General features: G+C 35.7%; 2 protein-coding genes across 3 annotated transcripts in view; one reads left to right on the plus strand and one right to left on the minus strand.

The window, feature by feature from the left end:
* Positions 1–20,687, plus strand: part of LOC126373484 (connectin-like) — a 162,681-nt gene extending 141,994 nt beyond the window's left edge. The window contains exons 3-4 of the mRNA XM_050019640.1: positions 19,385–19,746; positions 20,601–20,687. Coding sequence (XP_049875597.1) covers positions 19,385–19,746; positions 20,601–20,687 — 449 coding nt within the window. The remainder of the gene's footprint in view (positions 1–19,384; positions 19,747–20,600) is intronic.
* On the minus strand, positions 6,914–8,373 carry LOC126373379 (uncharacterized). 2 transcript variants are annotated; one of them, XM_050019538.1, is made up of 3 exons: positions 7,893–8,373; positions 7,638–7,727; positions 6,914–7,358 (listed from the first exon to the last, which is right to left on the minus strand). In XM_050019538.1, coding segments are annotated over exons 1-3 (522 nt in total). In that variant the 5' UTR covers positions 7,895–8,373; the 3' UTR covers positions 6,914–6,928. The 2 variants fall into 2 exon arrangements, with proteins under 2 accessions (XP_049875495.1, XP_049875494.1); XM_050019537.1 differs by lacking the exon at positions 7,893–8,373 and having other exon boundaries at positions 7,638–7,797.
* Positions 20,688–22,209: the final 1,522 nt, after the last annotated feature.

The raw sequence follows: 22,209 nt of genomic DNA on the forward strand, positions 1-22,209 counted from the left end.
AGTTTCTGATCGCGAGAGAGTTAACCTACTGAAACATTTAGAGAGAGACCGTTCTATCACCTTAGCTTTTAGAAATTGGGATGTTTATGAGTATCCTTTGCTTCCTAAAACGCAAAAACATACTTGGTCAATCAAAACGTCTTCTCAAATAGAAAAACCACGCTTTATAATAATTGGATTACAAACGAATAGAAAACAAAATGTAAAGAGTTCTATGTCAGAGTTTGACCATTGTAATGTAACTGGTGTTAAAGTGTTCTTGAATCAAATATATTATCCATATGAAAATTTGAATGTAAGTTTTTCTGACAATAAAATATCTTTATTATACGAGTTATATACAAGATTCCAACAGTCGTATTACGGACGACGTGCTGAGCCGTTGTTAAGTCTGAAAGAATTTAAAGATATTGCCCCCCTTTTTGTCATTGACTGCTGTCGACAACAAGAAACTTTAAAAGGCTCAGTAGATGTCAGAGTTGAAATAGAAGCTGACCAAGATATACCTGATCAGACTGCAGCTTATTGTTTAATATTAAACGATTGTATTTTTGAGTACAAACCTTTAAGCAGCATAGTAAAAAAAATATCATGAACACAAATATCATCTTCGTTGATCTTCAAGGATTTAAAGATATTAATAATAACTTTATTGTGAAGGAGTGTGCAATAGCAACAAAGGCGTCTACTCAAAATTTTTTAGTGAAACCACCCTTTGCATACTCTACTTTGTCAGCTGAAGAAAGAAAACAAGTGAGGTGGTTAGAAAGGTATCGAGGACTATTTTGGAGTGAAGGTTTCGTAGACTATCGTGAATTTCTACGTTTAATACCAGTTTACTTAAAAAATAAAAATGTATTTGTTAAAGGTAGTGAAAAAATTGAGTGGATTAAAAACTTGTGTGTAGATTGTAATATTGTTGACATAGGAGAGGAAGGTTGTCCAAGTTTGATTAAATTGCATGAAAAATACTGTATTATTAAAAACTTAAGATGTGTTCATCATTTGAAACAGTGTGCACTTCAGAACGTTATATGTTTAAAAAAATGGTATATAGACAATAATGTGTACCTTTTCAAACATTTTTATAATAATAAAGATAAATGTGACTGATTTGATTTGTTTTATTTTATTTTTTGATGTTAAGGAAGGCATGAAATTAAACACCTATTAATTAAATTTTCATTCACTATTTATTTCACATTAACGATAATGTTGTCTACTTTCATAACAATAAATTAACATTTTTTGTGAATACTTATTACAAAAATACAAAATATTCCTTTAAAAGTTGTAAAATATATCATCACTACTTAACTTTTTTGATATTTTGTTAACTATGTTTTCGGTTTGGTCGAAAATGTCATCAACAGCGTCTTTAACAACATACTGCGCATTTAACACAACACTGTCACTATCTGCTGTCTGGGGTGATGACGATGCTTCTTCGATCAAGTCCTGGATGGTTAATTTGATAAGACGAATTCCCTTTCTTGGCTCCTTTCTAATTACGAAAGATTGAAGAGGTTTCGTTTTATTTGACTTTCTTTTAATTTTGAGACTACTGTTTGTACCAGGGTTTTCGCCTGTTCTTGAAGATTTCATGATAAATTACAATTAGTAAATTTCGCAATCATAGGTTATCTGAAACAAAATAAATAATATATTAATACTTAGATATTTGAGAGTTAGAAAACACATTAATATTAAACTTAAAACTCACTCAACAGTGGCTGCAAGTTGTCTTTGATTACTTGTGGCTCTGCCCACCCCATTAGGGATTACGGGCGTGAGTTTATGTATGTATGTATGTTAAAACTCACTGGCACTTATTTTAAATCAAGCAATCAAAATTGATGACACGTTGTAGACTAAGAGGCGCTAATTACTCACTAAATAAAAACTAGTAATGCTTACCTGAGTACGACTGGTGATGAGACTGCACTATATTGTCTAAACTTTCATTTCTTGCCGCCACTTCAGAACCCATTTGGTACATAAGTTGAAGTGCCTTGTATAGAACGTTATCACGATTGTTATGTACCACGTACTGGGCTCTAGAATTCAGTTTCACGCTTACTTCACTATCTGTCTCTTCCGTATGCAAAATTTCGAGTTTGATTATATATTTAGGAATATCGGGACTCATATTTATGATAAACGAGGCTTCTGCCGAAGATAGTTGTAGCTGCTGTCTCGACATGATCAAAATTGATAATCAGGGAGGATATACGTGTTTAGGTAACTCAGAACTGTTTGCTATGAAAGTAGACAACAGAATGAATTATTTCTTCAAAATAAAATAAAACTGCTGAGTCTAAAGATAAAGGCAGTTGTATGAACTGTTGAGCTTGCAAATTGCAACCTAAGCTAGTGAATAGGAAATAGTATAACTTATTCATTCTGTCATATAGGGTTTGCCTTATAGCTCATGTTACAAATATGAGTTAGTTGGACTGCCACGTGATCTACCTGCAGTATTTTTTTAAGAACATGTCTCTACTTGTTTAAAGCAGGCGTAAGCAGTTATCTTATCAAGGAATGACTTTTGTTAAAAAATAATATCTATAACCCATCAAATCCAAGAAATACCACGTGAAATTGCAATTCCAGCTATAAATCTTGTATGAATATTATATTTTTTTGTTATAAACTTGTATGAATGTCAAAAGATATTTCGAGAATTTGATGGTCTTCAGTTTAAGTTTTGCTTCCAGAAAAATAAAAACAAACATTAATTTTAATACTTTATTACAGTAAAAACATAAACATAAAATTCTGGGTATAGACCTCCCCTCAATCAACCGGAGGGGAATGGAGCATATACTCCACTGCAATTTGTGCAAGCGTTTTGCTAGTAGCCCTCAACGGCTTAACGTGCCTTCCGAAGCACTGCAACATATATTGGTTCTTAATACTAATTAAAAGCTAAATAAATTTAATCTGTTGATATATAAAACTCAAAATATTTTTTTATGACCCCACGACAGAGTTGAAATCTGATCTCGTAATATAACACGTTTATCGTCATTTGACGATAGTGCTACCTTATTAACAGATTGTGTAAAAATTTCGTGTCTAAGAGATTTAAATATAATATTCTTTTTTCGGATCACATCATTTTCCATCAAAACTTTGTTATAATCCTTAAAATGCATCTTTTTAATCACAGACTTTTTTGTTCCCTTAGCCTTTTTTAATTCTATTTCTTCGGTCTTGATAGAATACAGTTTAGATCTTAAGCCTACAAATTCAACAATAAGTTTGCCGCCTAACTCGTCTTTAAACAAGCCAGGTATCTTTTTATTACGACAAATAATCTCATATACATTGTTTTCATCATAATTACTCGTATCGAAATACGATTCAAAGCTCAGTTTTAGGTCTTTGTATATATCTTTGGTTTTTATATAATACAAGAAACTGTCAGTATCTGTATAACAAATATTAATATCAGGTCCGTAAACTGGTTTCATTACAGAATAGTGAAAATCGTACATATGGCTTTTAGAAATCTCTAAAACCGTAAAACCTATATAAATAGGTTTATCTAAAGTTATTGTTTCTGGTTTCATCTGAATTGCAATAAAATTATCTGTAAAAATAGTTGAACTATTATAGTTGGGCCTTGATATTAAATGCTCCGCTGTTAATTGCTTCTTGGTCTTATTTCTTGAATCCGACCACTGATTTACTAATTTTACATTTAACCTTTTCTCAGTGTCCTCTAAAGTTTTACCAAAAATGCTATTATTTAGTAATTTGAAGAAGTCCTGTTCAAATTGAGATTTTGCTTTTTTACGCAACTCTGTATTCAAATCGATATACTGTTTTAAGAACGGACTTTGTTGAAATTTGATAGCTCTATGAATTGTCTTTAATTTTAAACCATGTTTTAAGCATGTTTTTAGATGCAAATAGTGAATAACGTACCTAAATTTGTCGTATAAATTAGGAATTAATTTCGAAGTTTTTGATCCGGGGGGTTTAAATTTTTGAGGACAAAATGGAAGGTCGTTGTGTAAGTCATGCAGATGATCAGGATATTCTAAGTCTACTTCAAAGATATAACCGTAACTCGAATTATCTGGAATGTTAAGTATATCAAGAGAATCGATTTCGGTTTTGGAAATTAATTCAAAATTTGAGTGTGGCAAAAAACCACACATTGCGAATCCATATAGATTGTTACAATCTATGTATAATAAATAGCTCTCTGCAATTTTAGAATCATAATCTGACAGGTACCTATTATTAGCTTTCGCGTACCTAGTAGAACACAAACAAACTCCTCCGCGAATACCTTTTTGAATCATACGAATTATTTCTAAATCTTCTATAAGTTGTAATTTAACTTCAGTCTTCAGTAACATAGCATCAAAACTTAAACTTGGAGCAGTCATATAAAACGCTGGATCTAACCTATAGTTATTTTTGCACGTTGCGCGAAAGTTTTCGAAAATATCGGCTAATAACAGTACATCAGTTTTTAGATATATGTCGGTATATTCACCTAGATTTTTCAAATTAAATGTTTGCCAAACACTTAATGCGTGATTATAATCAGACTTAGAAACGACTTCGTCGCTTATACTGCTATAGAAGCACTCTCTCGGTGGTAACTTATCTTCCGCGTAAGATTCCCAGTTAGTCATGTATTCATAAGGATAAACACCTTTACGTCTTAATAAATTAAATTGTCGATTTTCAGGATAAAAGTGTGCCAAGTGTGTAAAACCGTCTTTATTTATATTTTCTGCTAATTTCTCTAAACTGGTGCCCAAAAATTTGAATGAATCCACAAAACGGACAGGTACGTACTCTTGCTGACCTTGGTGATTTATTGTAAAGAATTTAGTAAAAGAAATATAATTCTCTTTGGTTTTGGCTATCACTTTAATGTCACCAGCAATGTCTGCTAATTCACGTATAAACAGATGACTGTCATAGCCTGATAAATTATGAAAAAAAATGGGGATGAATTTCGGCAAACGAAAACGAATATTACAGTAAGAATGTGCAGCACCGCGATAGCGACCTGTTAAATGACAGTGGTCCCTAACTTTGTCTTCAAATAACAGTTTGTTACACAAGTAGCAATAATGGGACTTAGAAAAACTTTGCTTTTCTTCATCGGTCAAGGGCAGCATTTTAACAGGATTGTTAAGAATATCATAAATTTTTAATACATCTCTTCTAAGGTATTCGAGAAATTTGTCGACGCAATCCTTACCGCGATAGGATACATACCGATTTAAAGAGTTATCGTAAGAGCAAACAACATAGTAACCAAATGCGGAAGGCACATGCTTTTGTAGATTGCGTGTGCACTTGTCCTGCTCTATATTATTATTTGGCTGTAATAAAGACTCGAAATCTGCGTAAATGACAAATGGCATATCCTGCATTCTTTCAAAATGTTTGAACTGTATGATAGAGCCTTGGTCTGGTAAAATGGTTTTGACCCCACTACATACGTGTTTGTCAAGTTTATCTTGGTTGCTAAAGAAGATCATACACTCATCACAAAAAAATATTTTACCGTGATGTTTTGTTATCTGCGTTCTGAGCAATCGACTTAAATGTCTTATCAAACAATAGTGGGACTGAGTTCCGTTTTCTAGTAATAGAAGATTAACATGATATTTTCTTTTTCGTTCAGTCTTGTAGAGCGGACCAACTACTTCGGTTTTGTTTTTTAGAGTAGTTTGGAGACCGTAAATATTGACACTGATCTTTGGATTATTCTTTTGAAATATTTTTATGTCGTTTAAACCGACCGGGAAAGACATATTGCTGGTGTTAAGCACAGTATCAAAGTGAGGATAAGATGATGTTCTGTTTGCATTATTTTTAACAGGAAATAGCGCTGCCATAATGCACCACAAGAAACAAAAGCTATCTCGATTTTGTATGTTAAGGCAAGCGCGTCTAAATTTAATGCTTTTAGGTAAATCAATAAATGCAGAACCTCTTAATGGATTATATTTGTTGATGTTAACTTCCAAATATAAATTCCCTACGAAAGACCACCCGCTGTCACGCTCTTGAAATTCATCAATTTTTGTAGAAATTATATGACTAATTTTAGAAAACAATTCATCGAAATCATAGTTTTTATGCAAAACTATGTTTTCTGTAGCGAAAGACTTTGTTTCGGTTGTATTATCTTTAGGCAAAGAGAATTCTGCAAAAAAGTCAAAGTTAGTTTTGATAGTATCAAAGGCTTCGCGACGCGCATCTAACAGGGCGCGCAGGCGTCGGCGCAGTGCGCGCAGATACGCAATCGGTGGCCTGGCTCTATACTTTTCTTCATTCTCGCAATGAACCCGGTATGACGCGATACGACTGCGAAATGCGCTGGCTATCTTTTCTATACCTTCACATTCTATAATAGAGCTGTTATTTTTATGCAAAATACTTCGCAAATGAGCGGAAAAAGCTTTACTTTTTATAGATAAATCGCAAACTGAACAATAAACGGACCTGGTAACTTTAGACATCTTGAGGACAATAAGGAGCTATTACAATATAATTTAAAAGTTAAAACTAAACCAAAGAGATGTAACTAAAGAGATGTTTCTCCTTTAAAGTTCAAGATATTTGCTTGTCGAACATTCGAACGGCAGAGTCGCAGCTCAGTTAGTTTGTTAGATAGTTATGTAAATATTAGAAGAAGTGTGTGTGTATTGATATATTTTCCGTCGTGGGATATCTAACTTTTATTAAGTAAATTATAATGCGCTAATAGAATTCAAAACTATTTATATTATATTTCATAGAACCCTAAAACACATATCTAGCATTAAGTCACTAAAGCAAATTAAGACAATTTTAGAAAAATAAAACATGAAAGTTTAAAATTAAAGTAGTAAGTAAGATGGCATTTAAATGTACGGGTACGTGAATAACCGTGAGAAAGCGAATTTCATTTCTTATCTGCGAAAAAAACACCTTCTTCTGTAAATTGCTTCTTACAGCATCGGACAAATTCTCGTAACGGCACCAGCTCCGGCGCGTCGTTATCTGCTTGATACTTTAAGCTTAAAGTCGCTTTCTCCCACCGGTCCTTCGGCTGTACCTTACGTATGTCTTTGATATTGTAGAGCCTTAGCTCTACAAATAAGTCGCCGGTGAGATCGGCTGTACGGCGCACAACTCCGTCGGCTACTCGCTTGGTGAAGGCCGACTTGATCTGCTCGGTAGCGTTCTTGTAGCGAGCCACGTCGTCGTCGCTGTCGCTTTCCAAGCACCAGCCAGAAGTCTTCTTTAAGGCTTTTTTTGGTGGCGAAGCAGCTCTGCTGCTCGAAGGCTTGCGCTTTGATGCCGTTGATTTCGGCTGCTTTTTCTTCTTGGAACTAAAGAAATAAAAGAAAGGTTTAAATGCTTATCTCAAACTACAAAATGTTTTGTTTCTTACTTAAAAGCAGATAAAAATTAAATTTGCAGCTTTCGCAAAATGAGAAAAAAAATATATTTCTAAGTACTTTTGAAATAATCAACAAAACGTGAATTGTGCAAACCTATACGTGTAAGTTTGGTATAGAAAATGATCCACCTTAACAAAATTATAATTCCTATAGCAATAGCCCAGAACTCTCTAACTCATATTGAAATTACTATGATAAAATATTCACCTCACTGAAGCAGTTGTGTCGTCGTCCGAATCCAGATGTTTGATGTCCGGGTTGCTCCTTCTAGCCCGCTTCTCATACTCAGAGTCCGACCTATCAAGAGAACAAACTAGTTTTAATTTCAATATCATATTTTTTTAAACACTAAAAATGCACTGGAACACTAAAGAAAAACTGCAATTGAAATTTGAATTTTCATTAGGTCTAAGTTAAAGTAAAAATAAACTTAAAATAAGGAAGAAAGTAAAACTTACGAACATTATTTCAACGCAGTGAATCCTCGTTGTGAAGCGTGTGTGAAGTCTTTGCAGCTATGTAGGCAACGAGTTGCAAAGGGCTGAACTTTGAGGATGTCGAGCGTAGATGAGCACGCAGATAAGTACTTAGCACTCGCGAGCGATTCAATCACGTCAAAAAAATATTGTGGTCTGAGTAAGTTCAGGGTTTTTAATGTTGCAAGTTGCACAACAGCCACCAGGAGTTGACAACATTTTTCTAACCTTAATTACTTACCTCTAGATAAGAGAAAAAACACTAAATTAGAATTTATGTGTTTGCATTAATGTTGATTTTGATTTGACTTAATCATTAATAGTCGATATAGCGTGGTTTCTAGGATTTGTGCCCGGTTAATGGTAATAGGTTCGTCCTATTACATTAACCTACCCTTCGGGTTATAACTTAGGGCAGAATAGTAAGATTTAACATCAGACAAAATGCCTAGTATTTTTTATTCTCGTCAGGTATGTACGTTGTATTTAATCCTTTTAAAAGTTTAGTGTGTCTAGAGATAATAATATGTTTGTTGTTTAGGATATAATTTATTTTTTATTTGTAACCAATAATTAAACATATCTAGCGAGAAGTGGGTATCTATAACCACCTCTGCATACCCCTTCGGGATACATACGTGATGACAATTTTATACTTATTTAAAATGTTTGTTATTTCTGATTCTTACACAGCAAAATTTGCAAAGTGTGGAAAACAAAAATATCATTTTTCATTTGATAATTATTATTGCTAAGTAATTTGAAACGATACACTTCAATAGGACCGCATTAATTCAATAAAACCGCCGCTGATGGGAACCGAGTACAGTTCACAGAATAGTTCATTTGTATTTTTCAAATCAAACAACAGCAGATTTTTTACTCTAATATTTTTAAAGATTATTTTTGGACTTAACAAAAGATTATAGTGAGGTGAGCAACGTCGTGTATGTACCTAACTAACTATATTGAATATAATATTTTATACCAATTATACGTATAACTACATACATACATAAACTCACGCCCATAATCCCTAATGGAATGGGCAGAGCCACAAGTAATCAAAGACAACTTGCAGCTACTGTTGATACGAAGTCCTAAGATGGATATGGTGAACCTTACAGTGACAGGGGATCAGCATGTAGCCCATAACAATTATTCATCATGTTAGAAAGGACACAATCCCTATGTCGGATTTTACGACATGTACTTCATTTAAGTCATTATCATTTGCGACTTTTGTAAGTAGTTACGTAAACTGCTTCGAAATATTTTGTCAACTGTACACATACACACATAACAAACATCTAACACAATCAGCAAAACAGATAGATAATACGTATACACACAAACAAAGCACATTTAACTTGTCAGCAAAAATGAACGGTCGCTGCATGAGAATAATTATTAGGGATCTGCAAGTCAAAAGTTATTTATGAATCGTCGATGAATAACGTACCTTTCGAAGCCATGAAGTACCATATATTTTCTTTTACCATATAAAAAGAATCATAATAGCCTTTCTTATCGATCGCAGTTATCAACCATGTCAACATATTTTTTGTCAGTGTCAATTCTGAGCACGGTTGCCTTTATTATTTGACCGAGATGACGCAACTTTCTCCTTAAAGGCCAAGCAGGGAGGAGTATAGAAGTGTATTCCTCATATCCAATTATTTTAACATCATAAAACTCGCACAAAATCCATCCACGGGCGATAATTCTCACTTCCAACACACTACCAATTTCGAGAGTCTGCTGCATTGTTATAACCTTGTTTCCAAACAAATGTTCATAATAATCTGAACCCACCTTTTATAATAGTTTCCTTATAAATTTAAAATACTAATAATTAAATATAGTAATATATAATATAAATATAATTTAAGAATACTGTCTACATTATAATTCAAATTGTGGCGGTATCATTACTTCATTTCTCCGCTGAACAAGGAGGAAATATCATAATCAAAATCATATCTTACAAAAATGTCTAATCCATATACTTACTTCTTATTTTGAAAATTTACTTTATTCATATTCAGAACCTTCACTTTCTAAACACGTTGCGCTTGTTAGTTAAAGCAAAAACTTGGACACCTATTCTTTACCTACAAGTTTATGATGTCGTTTTGTTTCGGTAAGGACTACAGATGACAATGCGACATAAAAACGATACCGTTCAATCAAATCATATGACAATGTTTTAGTTCGTGATTCCTGTTCAGAATAAGACTTTTTGATCTACCAGGTTCATAAGTTCAGATAGCAATTTGCGATCATTTGGTTCATAGTGTTCAAACAGTGCACAAGAGTTTTAGATATATCCTTGTTGTCCGTTGCGGTACTTAAGTACACGATGTGGAACAGTACCTGCTGGAAGGTTACTTACCGGTCTAGGCAGAAAATCTGTGTCTAGGTACTAAGTACAGGGATAGCCTCGATGTATCTGTATGCCTACATAGCATTCTTACAGGCATGAGCAACCAGCACAGTACACATCAAAGCTTTGTAAACCTGGAAAAGTACGAGCAACCGGCCTAGATACAGAAAATTTGTTTAGTAGGTTAAACCTAAGGACAATTTGTCTAGATACCAAGTACAGAGACAGAACAGAACAGCCACGACATATCTGGATGCTGTAGCAAGCATGAGCAATCGGCCTAGATAATGTCAAAGCTTAGTAGATCTGAATCTGGAAGGTACGAGCCTCCGGCCTAGACAAAAGCATGTGATTTGGATGTTATAAAAATTATGTTTCAAATACAATAGTGAGATTAGTGTCAAAGTAGCTTGGAACCAGGTTAGTTGATTTTCAATTGCAATCGGTCTCCACAATTTCGAATCAGTTATTGGGCATTCTAAATCATCTTTTTTCGAAATGAAGCGAAACAGCTCGCTCGTCGGGCGAGCGAGCTGTGAGTGAAATTGAGAAAAAAAGATGATTTAGAATGCCCAATAACTACCTACTTACATTGAGAGATGATTCTTACCATCTTCTTCTTATCGTGTGGGCTGTGAGGTGGAGTACCAACCTCATCAACCCTGGTGTCAGGGTTACTATTGAGCCGCCAAAGGCCCCTGACGTGGCTCATGTAAGGACAACGTACTTACATTAGTAAGTAGCAACAATCAATCAATCAATCAAAACATTTATTGCACAAATATGGTATTTAAGGTGGTAACAATAAATAATATTTAAGAACCGGGGCTAACGACTTAGTGCGCCTGTAATGTCCCAACGAAACTAGGGACCACGGAGGAGTACTTGTTGTTTCGAAATGATTGGCTGCCTCTATGGCTAATCGAATCCGGGCGAAGTAGCTTATGTAAGTGATATACAACAAATTCAATAACAGAAATCACCAAACTGTTTCTTTATTTGTTACAGAAACAGGTCAAGTAAAAATATAGACGAAACAAAAATCACAGATAATATCTTTGTGTAAGTAAATGTTTTCGACAAGGAGTTGGATCACGTGCCAAGTTCTGTTCAACAGCCATTTTTCCTTCGACTCCACCGCCCCAAAAGGCTCCCACTATCTGTTCAGTGCAGCTTGCAATCTTGGCAACTTTTTAGGTCAGTGGTTCCCAAACTTAACCAAGTGGACCCGGACACTCCTTACAAAAATCACATTCCTACCGTATACTGCCTAACCCGTAATAGGCTAGTTTTCAACGAGTCATATCAGTTACTTTTTACTAAACGTCAAAACACGTAATCGCTATGAAATTCGTATGAAAAAACAACCTATGACGTCATAGAAAAACGTGACAAAATGTCACGCACTTATTATTACATTTTTCTTTATTAAAATTCGTTTTAACAGCCTCTGTGGTCTAGTGGTTAGAGCGTTAGGCTCACAATCTGGAGGTCCGGGTTCGATTCCCGATGGGGACATTGTCGAAATCACTTTATGAGACTGTCCTTTGTTTGGTAAGGACTTTTCAGGCTTGAATCACCTGATTGTCCGAAAATGTAAGATGATTCCGTGCTTCGGAGGGCACGTTAAGCCGTTGGTCCCGGCTATTAGCCGTAAAAACACCTCCATCAACCCGCATTGGAGCAGCGTACTGGAGTATGCTCCATACCCCCTCCGGTTGATTGAGGGGAGGCCTGTGCCCAGCAGTGGGACGTATATAGGCAGTTTATGTTTATATTTATAAAATTCGTTAAGTAATTCGTTAAAAAAAAAGGAAACGTTTTTTGTCACCTTTAGATCTGTCTTTATTTAGTAATTAGAATTTCATAATTTATCTTTGACCTAGGAAACTACCCAATTGCGAGTCAGACTGTCCACGCGCTCTCATTTACTCCTTAGCGACTTACGGACATTTCAGACTAAAGTAAGACCCAGAGGGGGTGAGGTAGACGACTGATACCAATTGGTGGGGGCCAGAGAGTTACCATTCTCTTCGAAGTATTATTTTTTATTCTATGCGTTTTTATTCTCTAGAGTAGGTACTGTCATCCGGTATTTTATTATGTTATGGAAGCGTCACTAACCTTGTGACTGACTTTAATGCGTGAGCTGAAACTTTTACTAGTTTGACTGATTTCTTTTAAAATCACAAAAAAAAAGAAGATTTTTGTAAAAACTTGAACCAGCATCTCCTGGCCCTCATCATGTCCATTAAAAAATCGATCTATAATATATCGCTATCATCATTAAGGCGATACCAGCGCCATCTATTTGTAATCATCACATCACTAATTTAAGAGCCACGCTCTTGTCGGTGAAGCTCCATGCTATTTTTTTATATCTCTCTTACCTTCCGATCCCAGTACTCTGTCTAACGTGAGTGAAATAAAAAAAAAATAAAAAAAAAAAATCGACAGCAGCAGAAAATCAGCGCCATAATCTAGCTACAGCTAGGCCATGGCATTTGCTGAGTTACTAATTGTGTATTTTTTGCTGAATAAAAATTTTCTTTCTTTCCTTCAAATGGTGCCCAGAATAGTCAATTTTAAAGCCGTACTAGGACTCCTGTCTTCCGCCTCTGAATAGTATTGACAGTTAGTGCTGCCCTCTGTTCCAGGTTACAGTCCCTGTGACTTTCCCCTTCCGTCCTGCATTCAATTATTGACATTATTTTCTTCAAATTTTAAATGTTATTGTCTGAATATAACAATATTCACTGTCAGAACCCTCAGGTTTGGCTTTTGAATACAACTTTTGGAAGGTAGCTGGTATCCTTAGCTCAGTTTTAAAACTTTTAGGGCTTCACACCTGAGTAATGTAACTGCATACATATAAATGTAAACAATTATTGTCATATATTTAAGACTTAGACAGAGGAGCTCGGTGGCGTAGCGGTAAACGCGCTCGGTCTGCGATTGTTGAAGTAAAGCAACTTTCGCAAAGGCCGGTCATAGGATGGGTGACCACAAAAAAAAATATTTTCATCTCGAGGTCCTCCGTGCTTCGGATGGCACGTTATGCCGTTGGTCCCGGCTGCATTAGCAGTCGTTAATAACCATCAAATTCAAGTTTTGAGAAAATCGAGTTTAAAGTTAAAAATATTCTAGCTCGCGACTTATAAGGAATAATGGAGCAGAAGTTAGATGTGTCGATAGGTGATGATGGAAGGTTTCTTTTCTAATATTTAGTTATATTTAGAACCTAAACAGAAATGGTAGAGGATCAAAATAAATTACATGTATCAGTTGACACCAACTTTTATATTGTGTAAATTGATACAAGTCTACTTATACCTTTTTACACACATAACTATAAAAAAGTCATCGTTGATATATCATATTTCAATTATTAATTTTACAGTCTTATTCTACAAAAAACAAAATGTCTTGGAAGAAAGTTTATTTCATAATGTTGTAGAAAGGCAAAATTCTATTTATTTTCTTTAAAAAGTAAAGAAACGTAACTTATATCAATTGACACAAACGATAAACTATAACGAATTTGTGTCAAGTGGTTTAACATGACTTATTTTTTCGGTTTTATTGTGTAAAATGATACATGTTTTTACGAATTTCTAATAATAAATACATATAAAGATGGTACACGTATATATAGTGTAAGGTGACGATAATAAGATATTTTTGTTACGATTTTACTCTCAAAACTCATAAATAACCGGTCAAAACCACCACTGCTGCCCACTACAAACACATTTTGTCCACTACACTACGCCCCTAATCAAAACCACTTTTGGTTCATTTTTGCAGTCAAAATCTTACAAATTCAATTATGATAATATTTCCACCCCTAACAAATGAAGGTAAGAGGAATCATATTAAGACTAGTCATTAGGAATGTTTCGGGCTAGCCTGGCAGTATGGCCTGGAGATAAAGGTGATGTACCTACGTACTTTTAAACCAAAATCACACAAACCGGTAAGTGTTACTTCTTTCTTGCTATTTAAAACTATTTAAAAGATCACAACTCATTCCACAATCAAAATCCCCTAAAGTAAAGTAAAATTCGATATTTCGAATTATCAAAATTCCCGGTCTAATGGTAGCCCGCAACATTGACAGAACGATAAACGGAGTCGAATCAATGTTGACGATGAGAATAGGTAGTGAAAATGAAGATCATTGGTTCACCTCCAAACCTATAGGTTACACAGGGCTATCCTCAGACCATGACCATGACCACCATGGACCATGGTCTGTTATGGTTAAGCTAAATGAGCTCGTTTCCGCAAAACTCTACACGTAAGCACACGTGGGGGACTTTCCGCGTATCCTCGCGTATGGACCACTATTGTGAAGTGGGCAAACTTCCCACTATATCATCATCATCCTCCTGCCCTTATCTCACTCTAGGTGGGGTCGGCACAACATGTATGGGCAAATGTCCCATCTTCTTCTTCTTCTTCTATCGTGTGGATTGTGAGGTGAATTACCAACCCCATCAACCCTGGTGTCAGGGTTATAACTGAGCCGCCATAGGCCCCTGACTTGACTCAATGAATACTCGAATGTCCCATATGTAATGTTATTTTAATGGGCTCAGTTTTCCGCATAAACACAAGTGGTCCATTATGCGTGCTTTTATTGACTATGTAAGCCAACTAACTCCTTTCAGAAGCTCAAATACCTCCTGGGATTTTTACAAACTTTGTGACCTGGTTTAATTAAGGGGTTGTGCCCGTAGTGTTGCCAATTATTTATTCTAATCTAATCTATCCTACAAGATCCCACTGCTGGGCAAAGGCCTCCCCTTCCTCTTTCCATTTTTCACAGTCCTGTGCGTAATTCTCTCTTATGTAATCAAAATACAGAAAACAAATATTACTTGTGGTGCTCAAGAGTTCAGAGCAGTTATTCCCTTTATAAAAAATTTATAATTCAACGTGTTTGAGAAACTGGTAATCTTCTCTTGAGAAGATGTGGCAGATCCCGATGCTGCCGATACCGAGCTGTCATCTACGGCTGTGTAGGTTCAAAAATACCACTACCGGCGCTTGCATAAAAGATCTAACCAGCGTGTATTGAATGGCTTGCATATTAATTGGATCTCGATAATATTTGGAGCCATTATTTCACGTCTACAACCTCCTTAGCAATGAAGGCAGCGTTCAATCTGCCACCGCTGAACCTGCATGTAATCAAGAAAACTATGTAAAACAGCTATGCTTCCAGCTAAGGGAAGGAGACTAACGACAGTTATGACAAATCTCAAATACCTCTTGACTAACCCTGCCATGGTGATAACGACGCCATGATCAGGACCCACAACTTATTGAGGTACTGTAATTAAGTACTACAAGATGGTTATAGCAGAAAGAGAAAAAACACGGTTTGGTCTGAAGTACTAACTTAACCTATACCCATTCGCAAAGCGGATCAGATATGGTTTGCTGTGGTTCTAGACAAAATGTCTTCCCATAGACAGGTTTATGCGGAGGTCACCCTAGGATACACACTGGTGGCGCATGGAATCGAACTTGTATGTATCATTATACACGACACGTTATTGATATCTAAGATCGTATTTTCTGAAATATTTTGATATATATTAATTTATATTACTTTTCACGAAAAAATAAATTTGGTGTTTGATGTTACAACTAAAATTATATCATTAAACACGGACTGTGAGAATTCAAGGATTGCGTGTATTTTAATATATGTTGAGTTGCATTTACTTACACCAAAATATTTAGTGAAAATCTTCATTTCACTTTAATGCAAGTTAAGATGAATTATGTTACACGTGTTATAACAGCATGAATCCTTCACAAACAGTACTTATATCACTAGACACAAAAATTATCTCCGTATTTATAATAGCTACAGTTACGAGAATTAGACAGAAAGAAAGAGAATTTTTTGAACATGAAGTGTGTGCTAATAACTCAAAAGTGATACAACTCGAGTTGTATTACTTTTCATCGACGGTTCAGAAATAAAGATACTATTATTGAAAAAAAAAATACTGAGCACTAATATTTTTTAGTCCGATAAGCTTTGGGAACCACTGTTCTAGATAATTCCACGCCACCACCAGAATGCAAATTAAAAGTATTAGGTGAAGCTCTAACATTGTCCCCTGTGAACGGAAACTTCGTTTATGCACGCCGCTTTTACCTTTGTCTGTTGGGTAAAAGATGGAAGTTTATTCGATTTTGCATTTACTTCGGAACTTTTGAACTAGTCTAGTGGTTAGAGGGTTCAGGGCAGGTCTAAATTCGATACCCGGGGGGCATTGTCTAATTCCCTTTTTTAGAATCTTTGATTGAAAAGTTGCAGTATCGATCACCAATCATCACTAATTTAAGAGCCACGCTCTTGTCGGTGTAGCATTCTCCTTTCTTGTCTATTAAATACCAATTCCTTCTCCTCTTTATAAGACACGACGTTCGCCTTCTCTTTAATCTGTTCCATGTAAGCTCTAATTCTTTGTCTTCCCCTTCCTCTCTTTCCTTACGCTGTAGCTTCCCACCAATATTAACTAAGTTTTTAGGAAGTCTAACAGCACATCCGACAGAGCCATTGTGTCCTTTCTAACATGATGGACTAATGTTATGGGCGATAGGCTGGTCCCTTATCACCGTAAAGTCCATCATATCCAGCTTACGACATCGTATCAACAGTGGTTGCAAGTTGTTTTTGATTACTTATAGCTCTGCCCACCCCATTAGAGACAATGGGACCGGGGAATACACCACATTACATTTAATACAACACGTAACATGTGGTTCGGACCACAGTATAGATAAGGTAAATTTCTATCTACTAATTAAAGACACAGTAGTCAGACGAATTGTTTTCCTTCCTTAAATAATTGAATAGAAACATTTCATAATAAATTGCTTTTAGAATTTAAAATTAAATACAAATATTTTAAGGAGGTGAAATAATTTCATCTAATTTCAGAACAACTTGGGGAAATAATTAATTTTGAATTGAAAATAATAATACATTTAAATAAATAAAAATGCGTTAAAGGAATAATCTTAATTATTCATTCTGTTCGGCGTCTTGTAATAATTAATCGAGCTTACGGTTTTAAAGGTTCTTACATAATGTATTGAGATTTTATAATTAATTCGGCATCTTACAGTATTTTATTTTAAAAAATATATGAATAGAATGTTTGAGATTTGGTTTGCGTTGTCATAATTTTTCTGTCAGCTGCGTTTTGTATATAATTGATGTTTATGTATTACAGAATAAATAAGGTCGAAAAATTCTAATAATTGGTCGTTGTGACTTCCAAATTTTATTTTTATATTTGTTCTGTTTTCCCAGTCCAGTAGAGAACTTATAACTGGAAGTAGTTATTATCGACCACGGAGGCCGTTTTAGACAGTGTTATCAATATTATTGGTATTACATCGTGATCAACAGCATTATATAACATTTTTCTAAAACCATATCACCTAACGTATGATCAACAATGATATATCATAGAAAATATCAAACGTGTCGCTTATTTAAACGTAAAGGCATCAGAAATGTACATAATTGATTAAAATAAAAACAATTTTGCATTTGCAACTGTTAAAATAACCTGCAGTTGATTAAGAGGAGGCCTGTGCCCAGCAGTGGGACGTATATAGGCTGTTTATATAACTGTTAAAATTGTTATAGAGAAACTAACAGTAGATATAATAATAGTAGATGAATAAGTACATACATAAACAGCCTATATACGTCCCACTGCTGGGCACAGGCCTTCCCTCAATCAACCGGAGGGGGTATGGAGCATACTCCACCACGCTCCTCCAATGCGGGTTGGTGGAGGTGTTTTTACGGCTAATAGCCGGGACCAACGGCTTAACGTGCCCTCCGAACCACGGAATCATCTTTCTTTTTCGGACAATCAGGTGATTCAAGCCTGAAAAGTCCTTACCAAACAAAGGACAGTCTCACAAAGTGATTTCGACAATGTCCCCATCGGGAATCGAACCCGGACCTCCAGATCGTGGGCCTAACGCTCTAATCACTAGACCACGGAGGCTGTTAAGATGAATAAGTAGATATAAGTAAATATCAGAAAGGAGTATAGCTAAGTATTAATACATTTTTGATTTAAACTACTTGGTACTTGTCAGTCTCAAGGTCGTCTGTTTTAAATTGTAATGTAAAACGACGACTTCGTACAAATTACACGTAAATACAAAATTGGTTTGTTCTTTTTTTTATCGAAAATCATGTCCTTCGTTCTAATAAGTTATGTGTTTTAGAATTTTATTTATTCATTCCATTGTCCAAAAATATAGTTAATCTTATTCTTCGCGCGACAGCCCCAACACCATACTGCGCGCGCTGGCGGACCGGTGGGACTCACGGTTGCTGGCCCGATGGATACGACTGCACGCAGTCAAACAAATATAGTCTGCCGCCATCGGGGGTCCAACCGGCCTCGATTACTTATTTGTTACTAATACTAGATTTAAGTTTGTAATGTTACTAACAAATATGGATGTTTTTTTTTATAAGTCCGAAATAAACTTTTATTATTATTATTATGCTCAAAATACTAGTTCCTCGATTAGTGGTTACGTAGCTTGTTTTTCACAAAATTCTGTGACAGAGTGGTAATTCGAAATGCTGTCTCCGATGAAAAGGGCCGCTCTGTAACGATATTTTTTGGAATGCTTAAAAAAATGTATGTTGCCAGGATAAAGAGACATACTAAATAGTTTTCCGGCCAAGTAGTTAATGCTGTCTGCGGCAAATCTACAATAAGTCACGTCAAAAAAAAAAAATCTAAATAGCTCTCTACAGACACATCTTTATAATATATGATATTTATTGTCGTTATAATTTTAAAGATGTTCTGTTCAATCCGATATATCGAAAAATTGTCTTGTTATTGTCGATAAAAAGAACGACCCAATTACCTTCTAACAACACGTTATTATAAACCTTCTCCAAAGGTTTATTTAGACTTGTCTATTGTAAAGCGTAAGTCACCAAAATCGATCATCAAAAGGCATACCACGCGTCCCGTTCACAAATGACTACTTGAAACTTAATTGCTTCTTTGTTACAGGTAACCCACTTCACTGCGATTGCCGTTTATCCTGGGTATACTTACTCAGAAACGAAACCCGGGACAACATTCTCCGCCATGCACTAGAAAAAGTATCGTGTGTCGACGACCCTCCAGAGAGGAGGGTCGAGCAAGACGACGAGGAAGGCAACGATAACATACTCTCCGATGACAACTACGACTACTACGACAAAAGTGATGACGTAAGTGATTACAACGATAAAAATAAAAAAAGCAAAGCTAAGAAACTTACCGATGTACCTCTGGAATCTCTACCGTGTCCCAAAGAACTCATGCAAACTGTAGAGGAGAACTACGGCCAACCAGTCCAGAACGAAATTCGACTAAAAGCATTCTCCAAAGTTGGCACTAATGCACCCTGTTTTAATCTAATGGTCATGTTGGTAGCATTGTTGTTTTAAAATTTAAGAGTGAAACAAAGGGACATTTGTGATATTAGATGTTAATAATTCAAAAGTACTATTTATAAAGCGGTTCGTGTATACCTATGTAATTTATTACGAATATGTTGTCTATAATTCATTCTGTAATTATGTTTCGCATGTGAACTCATTTAATTTGGAAAGTTTGAGTATTTGTTATCGTTATAACATACGACGGCTGTACATACTTTGAGGGAGAACGTATAATTTGTATGAAAAGAATATTTGTTTTCACGAAAGAAAGCTTTTGGAAATATTGAACGAAATTTCTGATATTAATATTCAACTAGAACGATTATTATTTAATAATAGAATATTTCTGGATATTTGAGCAGGTGTTTCTAAGTCCCCAAACACCTACTTAGTTTGAGAAAAAAGTGAGTAATAACAGCTTAGAAAAAGAATGGTACAAAAATTTCAACAACTAGTTGTATTTTCTTTTAATGAAACATACGAGAAAATTATGGAAAAATACAGTGTTATATAGGAATAGAGCGCGTTCTTAGAGCCTAGTCTATTTTTTTTCCTCATGTTGCCAAGGCGACCTCTAGTTTAAATGGTTCTAGAAGGAGGATTCATATTCATAACAGCAACACCCCAGTATCCCCAAAAAGAGTAAGCAAAGGTGTATGCCACTCTACGCCAGCTAAGTTTAAGTCCCATGGAATAGGGGGCGAGTCTAATGCCATTAACTGGGCACAAATCTTGAAAACCACTTGATATCAATTGTAGATCCAAACAGGAATTGAAACTTATAAAGTTAAATTCGACAGCCCGAGCAGGAAATCATACAGGAACATAGAGAACAGGAACCTTTCATACCTCCTGATTTGGGATTGAAGTCGGAATCCAAACACTAAAATCCGGGCGAGAGCCCTCGACACTCTCCAATTATTCATCTAAGTAGTTAAAGTCAGACAAAAAATATTAATTTGACGAATCATAATAATTATAACAGTCACTGTGACCCCTTCCGTCCTGCATTGCTGTACTGATACTGATGGGAGCCCCCATCTTCGCTTCTGCAACCGTTAAGATCTTCACCCGTATCCCTGGGTCCCTATCCGAACTCAGCCACCACCTCACTCCGGCCTTCTGAAGTTAGAGGCGCCCACCCCCGCGGCAAAGACGCGCCGAACAGGAATTGCTCCAGTGGAGTGCAGAGTGAGTTAAGGTGACTCTGTCCCCCGTGGGGCCAGGTTAATGGTCGTGTCTGAAACCAAAATCAAAGGAAAGGCAGGAAACCAGGCTGACAGAGGGCAGCAGTAACTGGTACTATTCAGAGGCGGAGGACAAGAGTCTTAGTAAGGTTTTCAAATAGACTACTCTGAGCGCCATCCCACTCGCGTCAGACAGAGTAATGCGGGTCAGAAGGTATGCTATCTGTTTACTCCTAGTCTAGCAAAGGAGAAAAATACAAGATTGAAATCAGCCATAAAATTAAATGTTTCTTAGCTAATGTTACCTTGCTCCAAAGAATAAATAATAGTACTAAGTACAGAATGGACATTCTTCGCCCCGCACCTATTCGTGTGGGGAGCTAAATTTTCTCACTTTGGCATAGAATGTCCACTAGCGGTCTCTGTCTTCCTTTAGTTTTCATTCGTATCGGCATCAGACGTCACACAAACAGACGCGCGTGGATGATAACGTCAATTACCGTGATCCAAATATATCGTAGAATCTTTTGTCTTTTTGCAAATATCCAGTTAAAACTTGTATGTCGCCAGCTTGCGTAAGTTCTAACGCGATATATGCAAAAAAGACAAATTAATTCTGGCACATTTTTGCGTTAAGAGTAATGAGATTGGCTACGTGAGTTCGGAGGCCTACCCCAATGTTTGTGTAAAACGAGGTTTTTTGTATGAAGTGTCCGGGGTGCGACTTTAGTCTAAATGGTCGCGAACGCGGATTGTCCTTCACACTTACGCTACGGTAAGAGAAATTCTTGTATGAAGTGTCCGGCCTGTGTTGGTTTGGCAAAATTTTCACCTATTTGGGTATATTTTCTACCTTCTCTCGGTCCCTCGTCGTCAGTAACTGAAACTTCCAAACAAAATTAAAACACCATTACGTTATACCAAAGTTTGGTTATTTCTCTACTTTTTGCCATTAACTTTTAATCTAGTTTTTTTTTATTTACCCATAATTTGTTTCGTAATATTACACGGACAACTTGTCAGTGGCTTTTCAAATGAAAATCAGTGTCAGAAAACTAAAACTATTTTTTGTTAGCTAAAATGTTTTGTAATTACTAAGTATTTGCTTTGTTTTTCGCTATATTTCTGTTTACTTCTAATCAGGTCAGACTTCCCAGACAAATGAAGATTTGTTTATTATAATTTTTAAACGGACAGCCAGCATTCACTAATTGGCCAGACA

The sequence above is a fragment of the Pectinophora gossypiella genome, chromosome 15 (assembly GCF_024362695.1).
Source record: "Pectinophora gossypiella chromosome 15, ilPecGoss1.1, whole genome shotgun sequence".
NCBI lineage: Eukaryota > Metazoa > Arthropoda > Insecta > Lepidoptera > Gelechiidae > Pectinophora > Pectinophora gossypiella.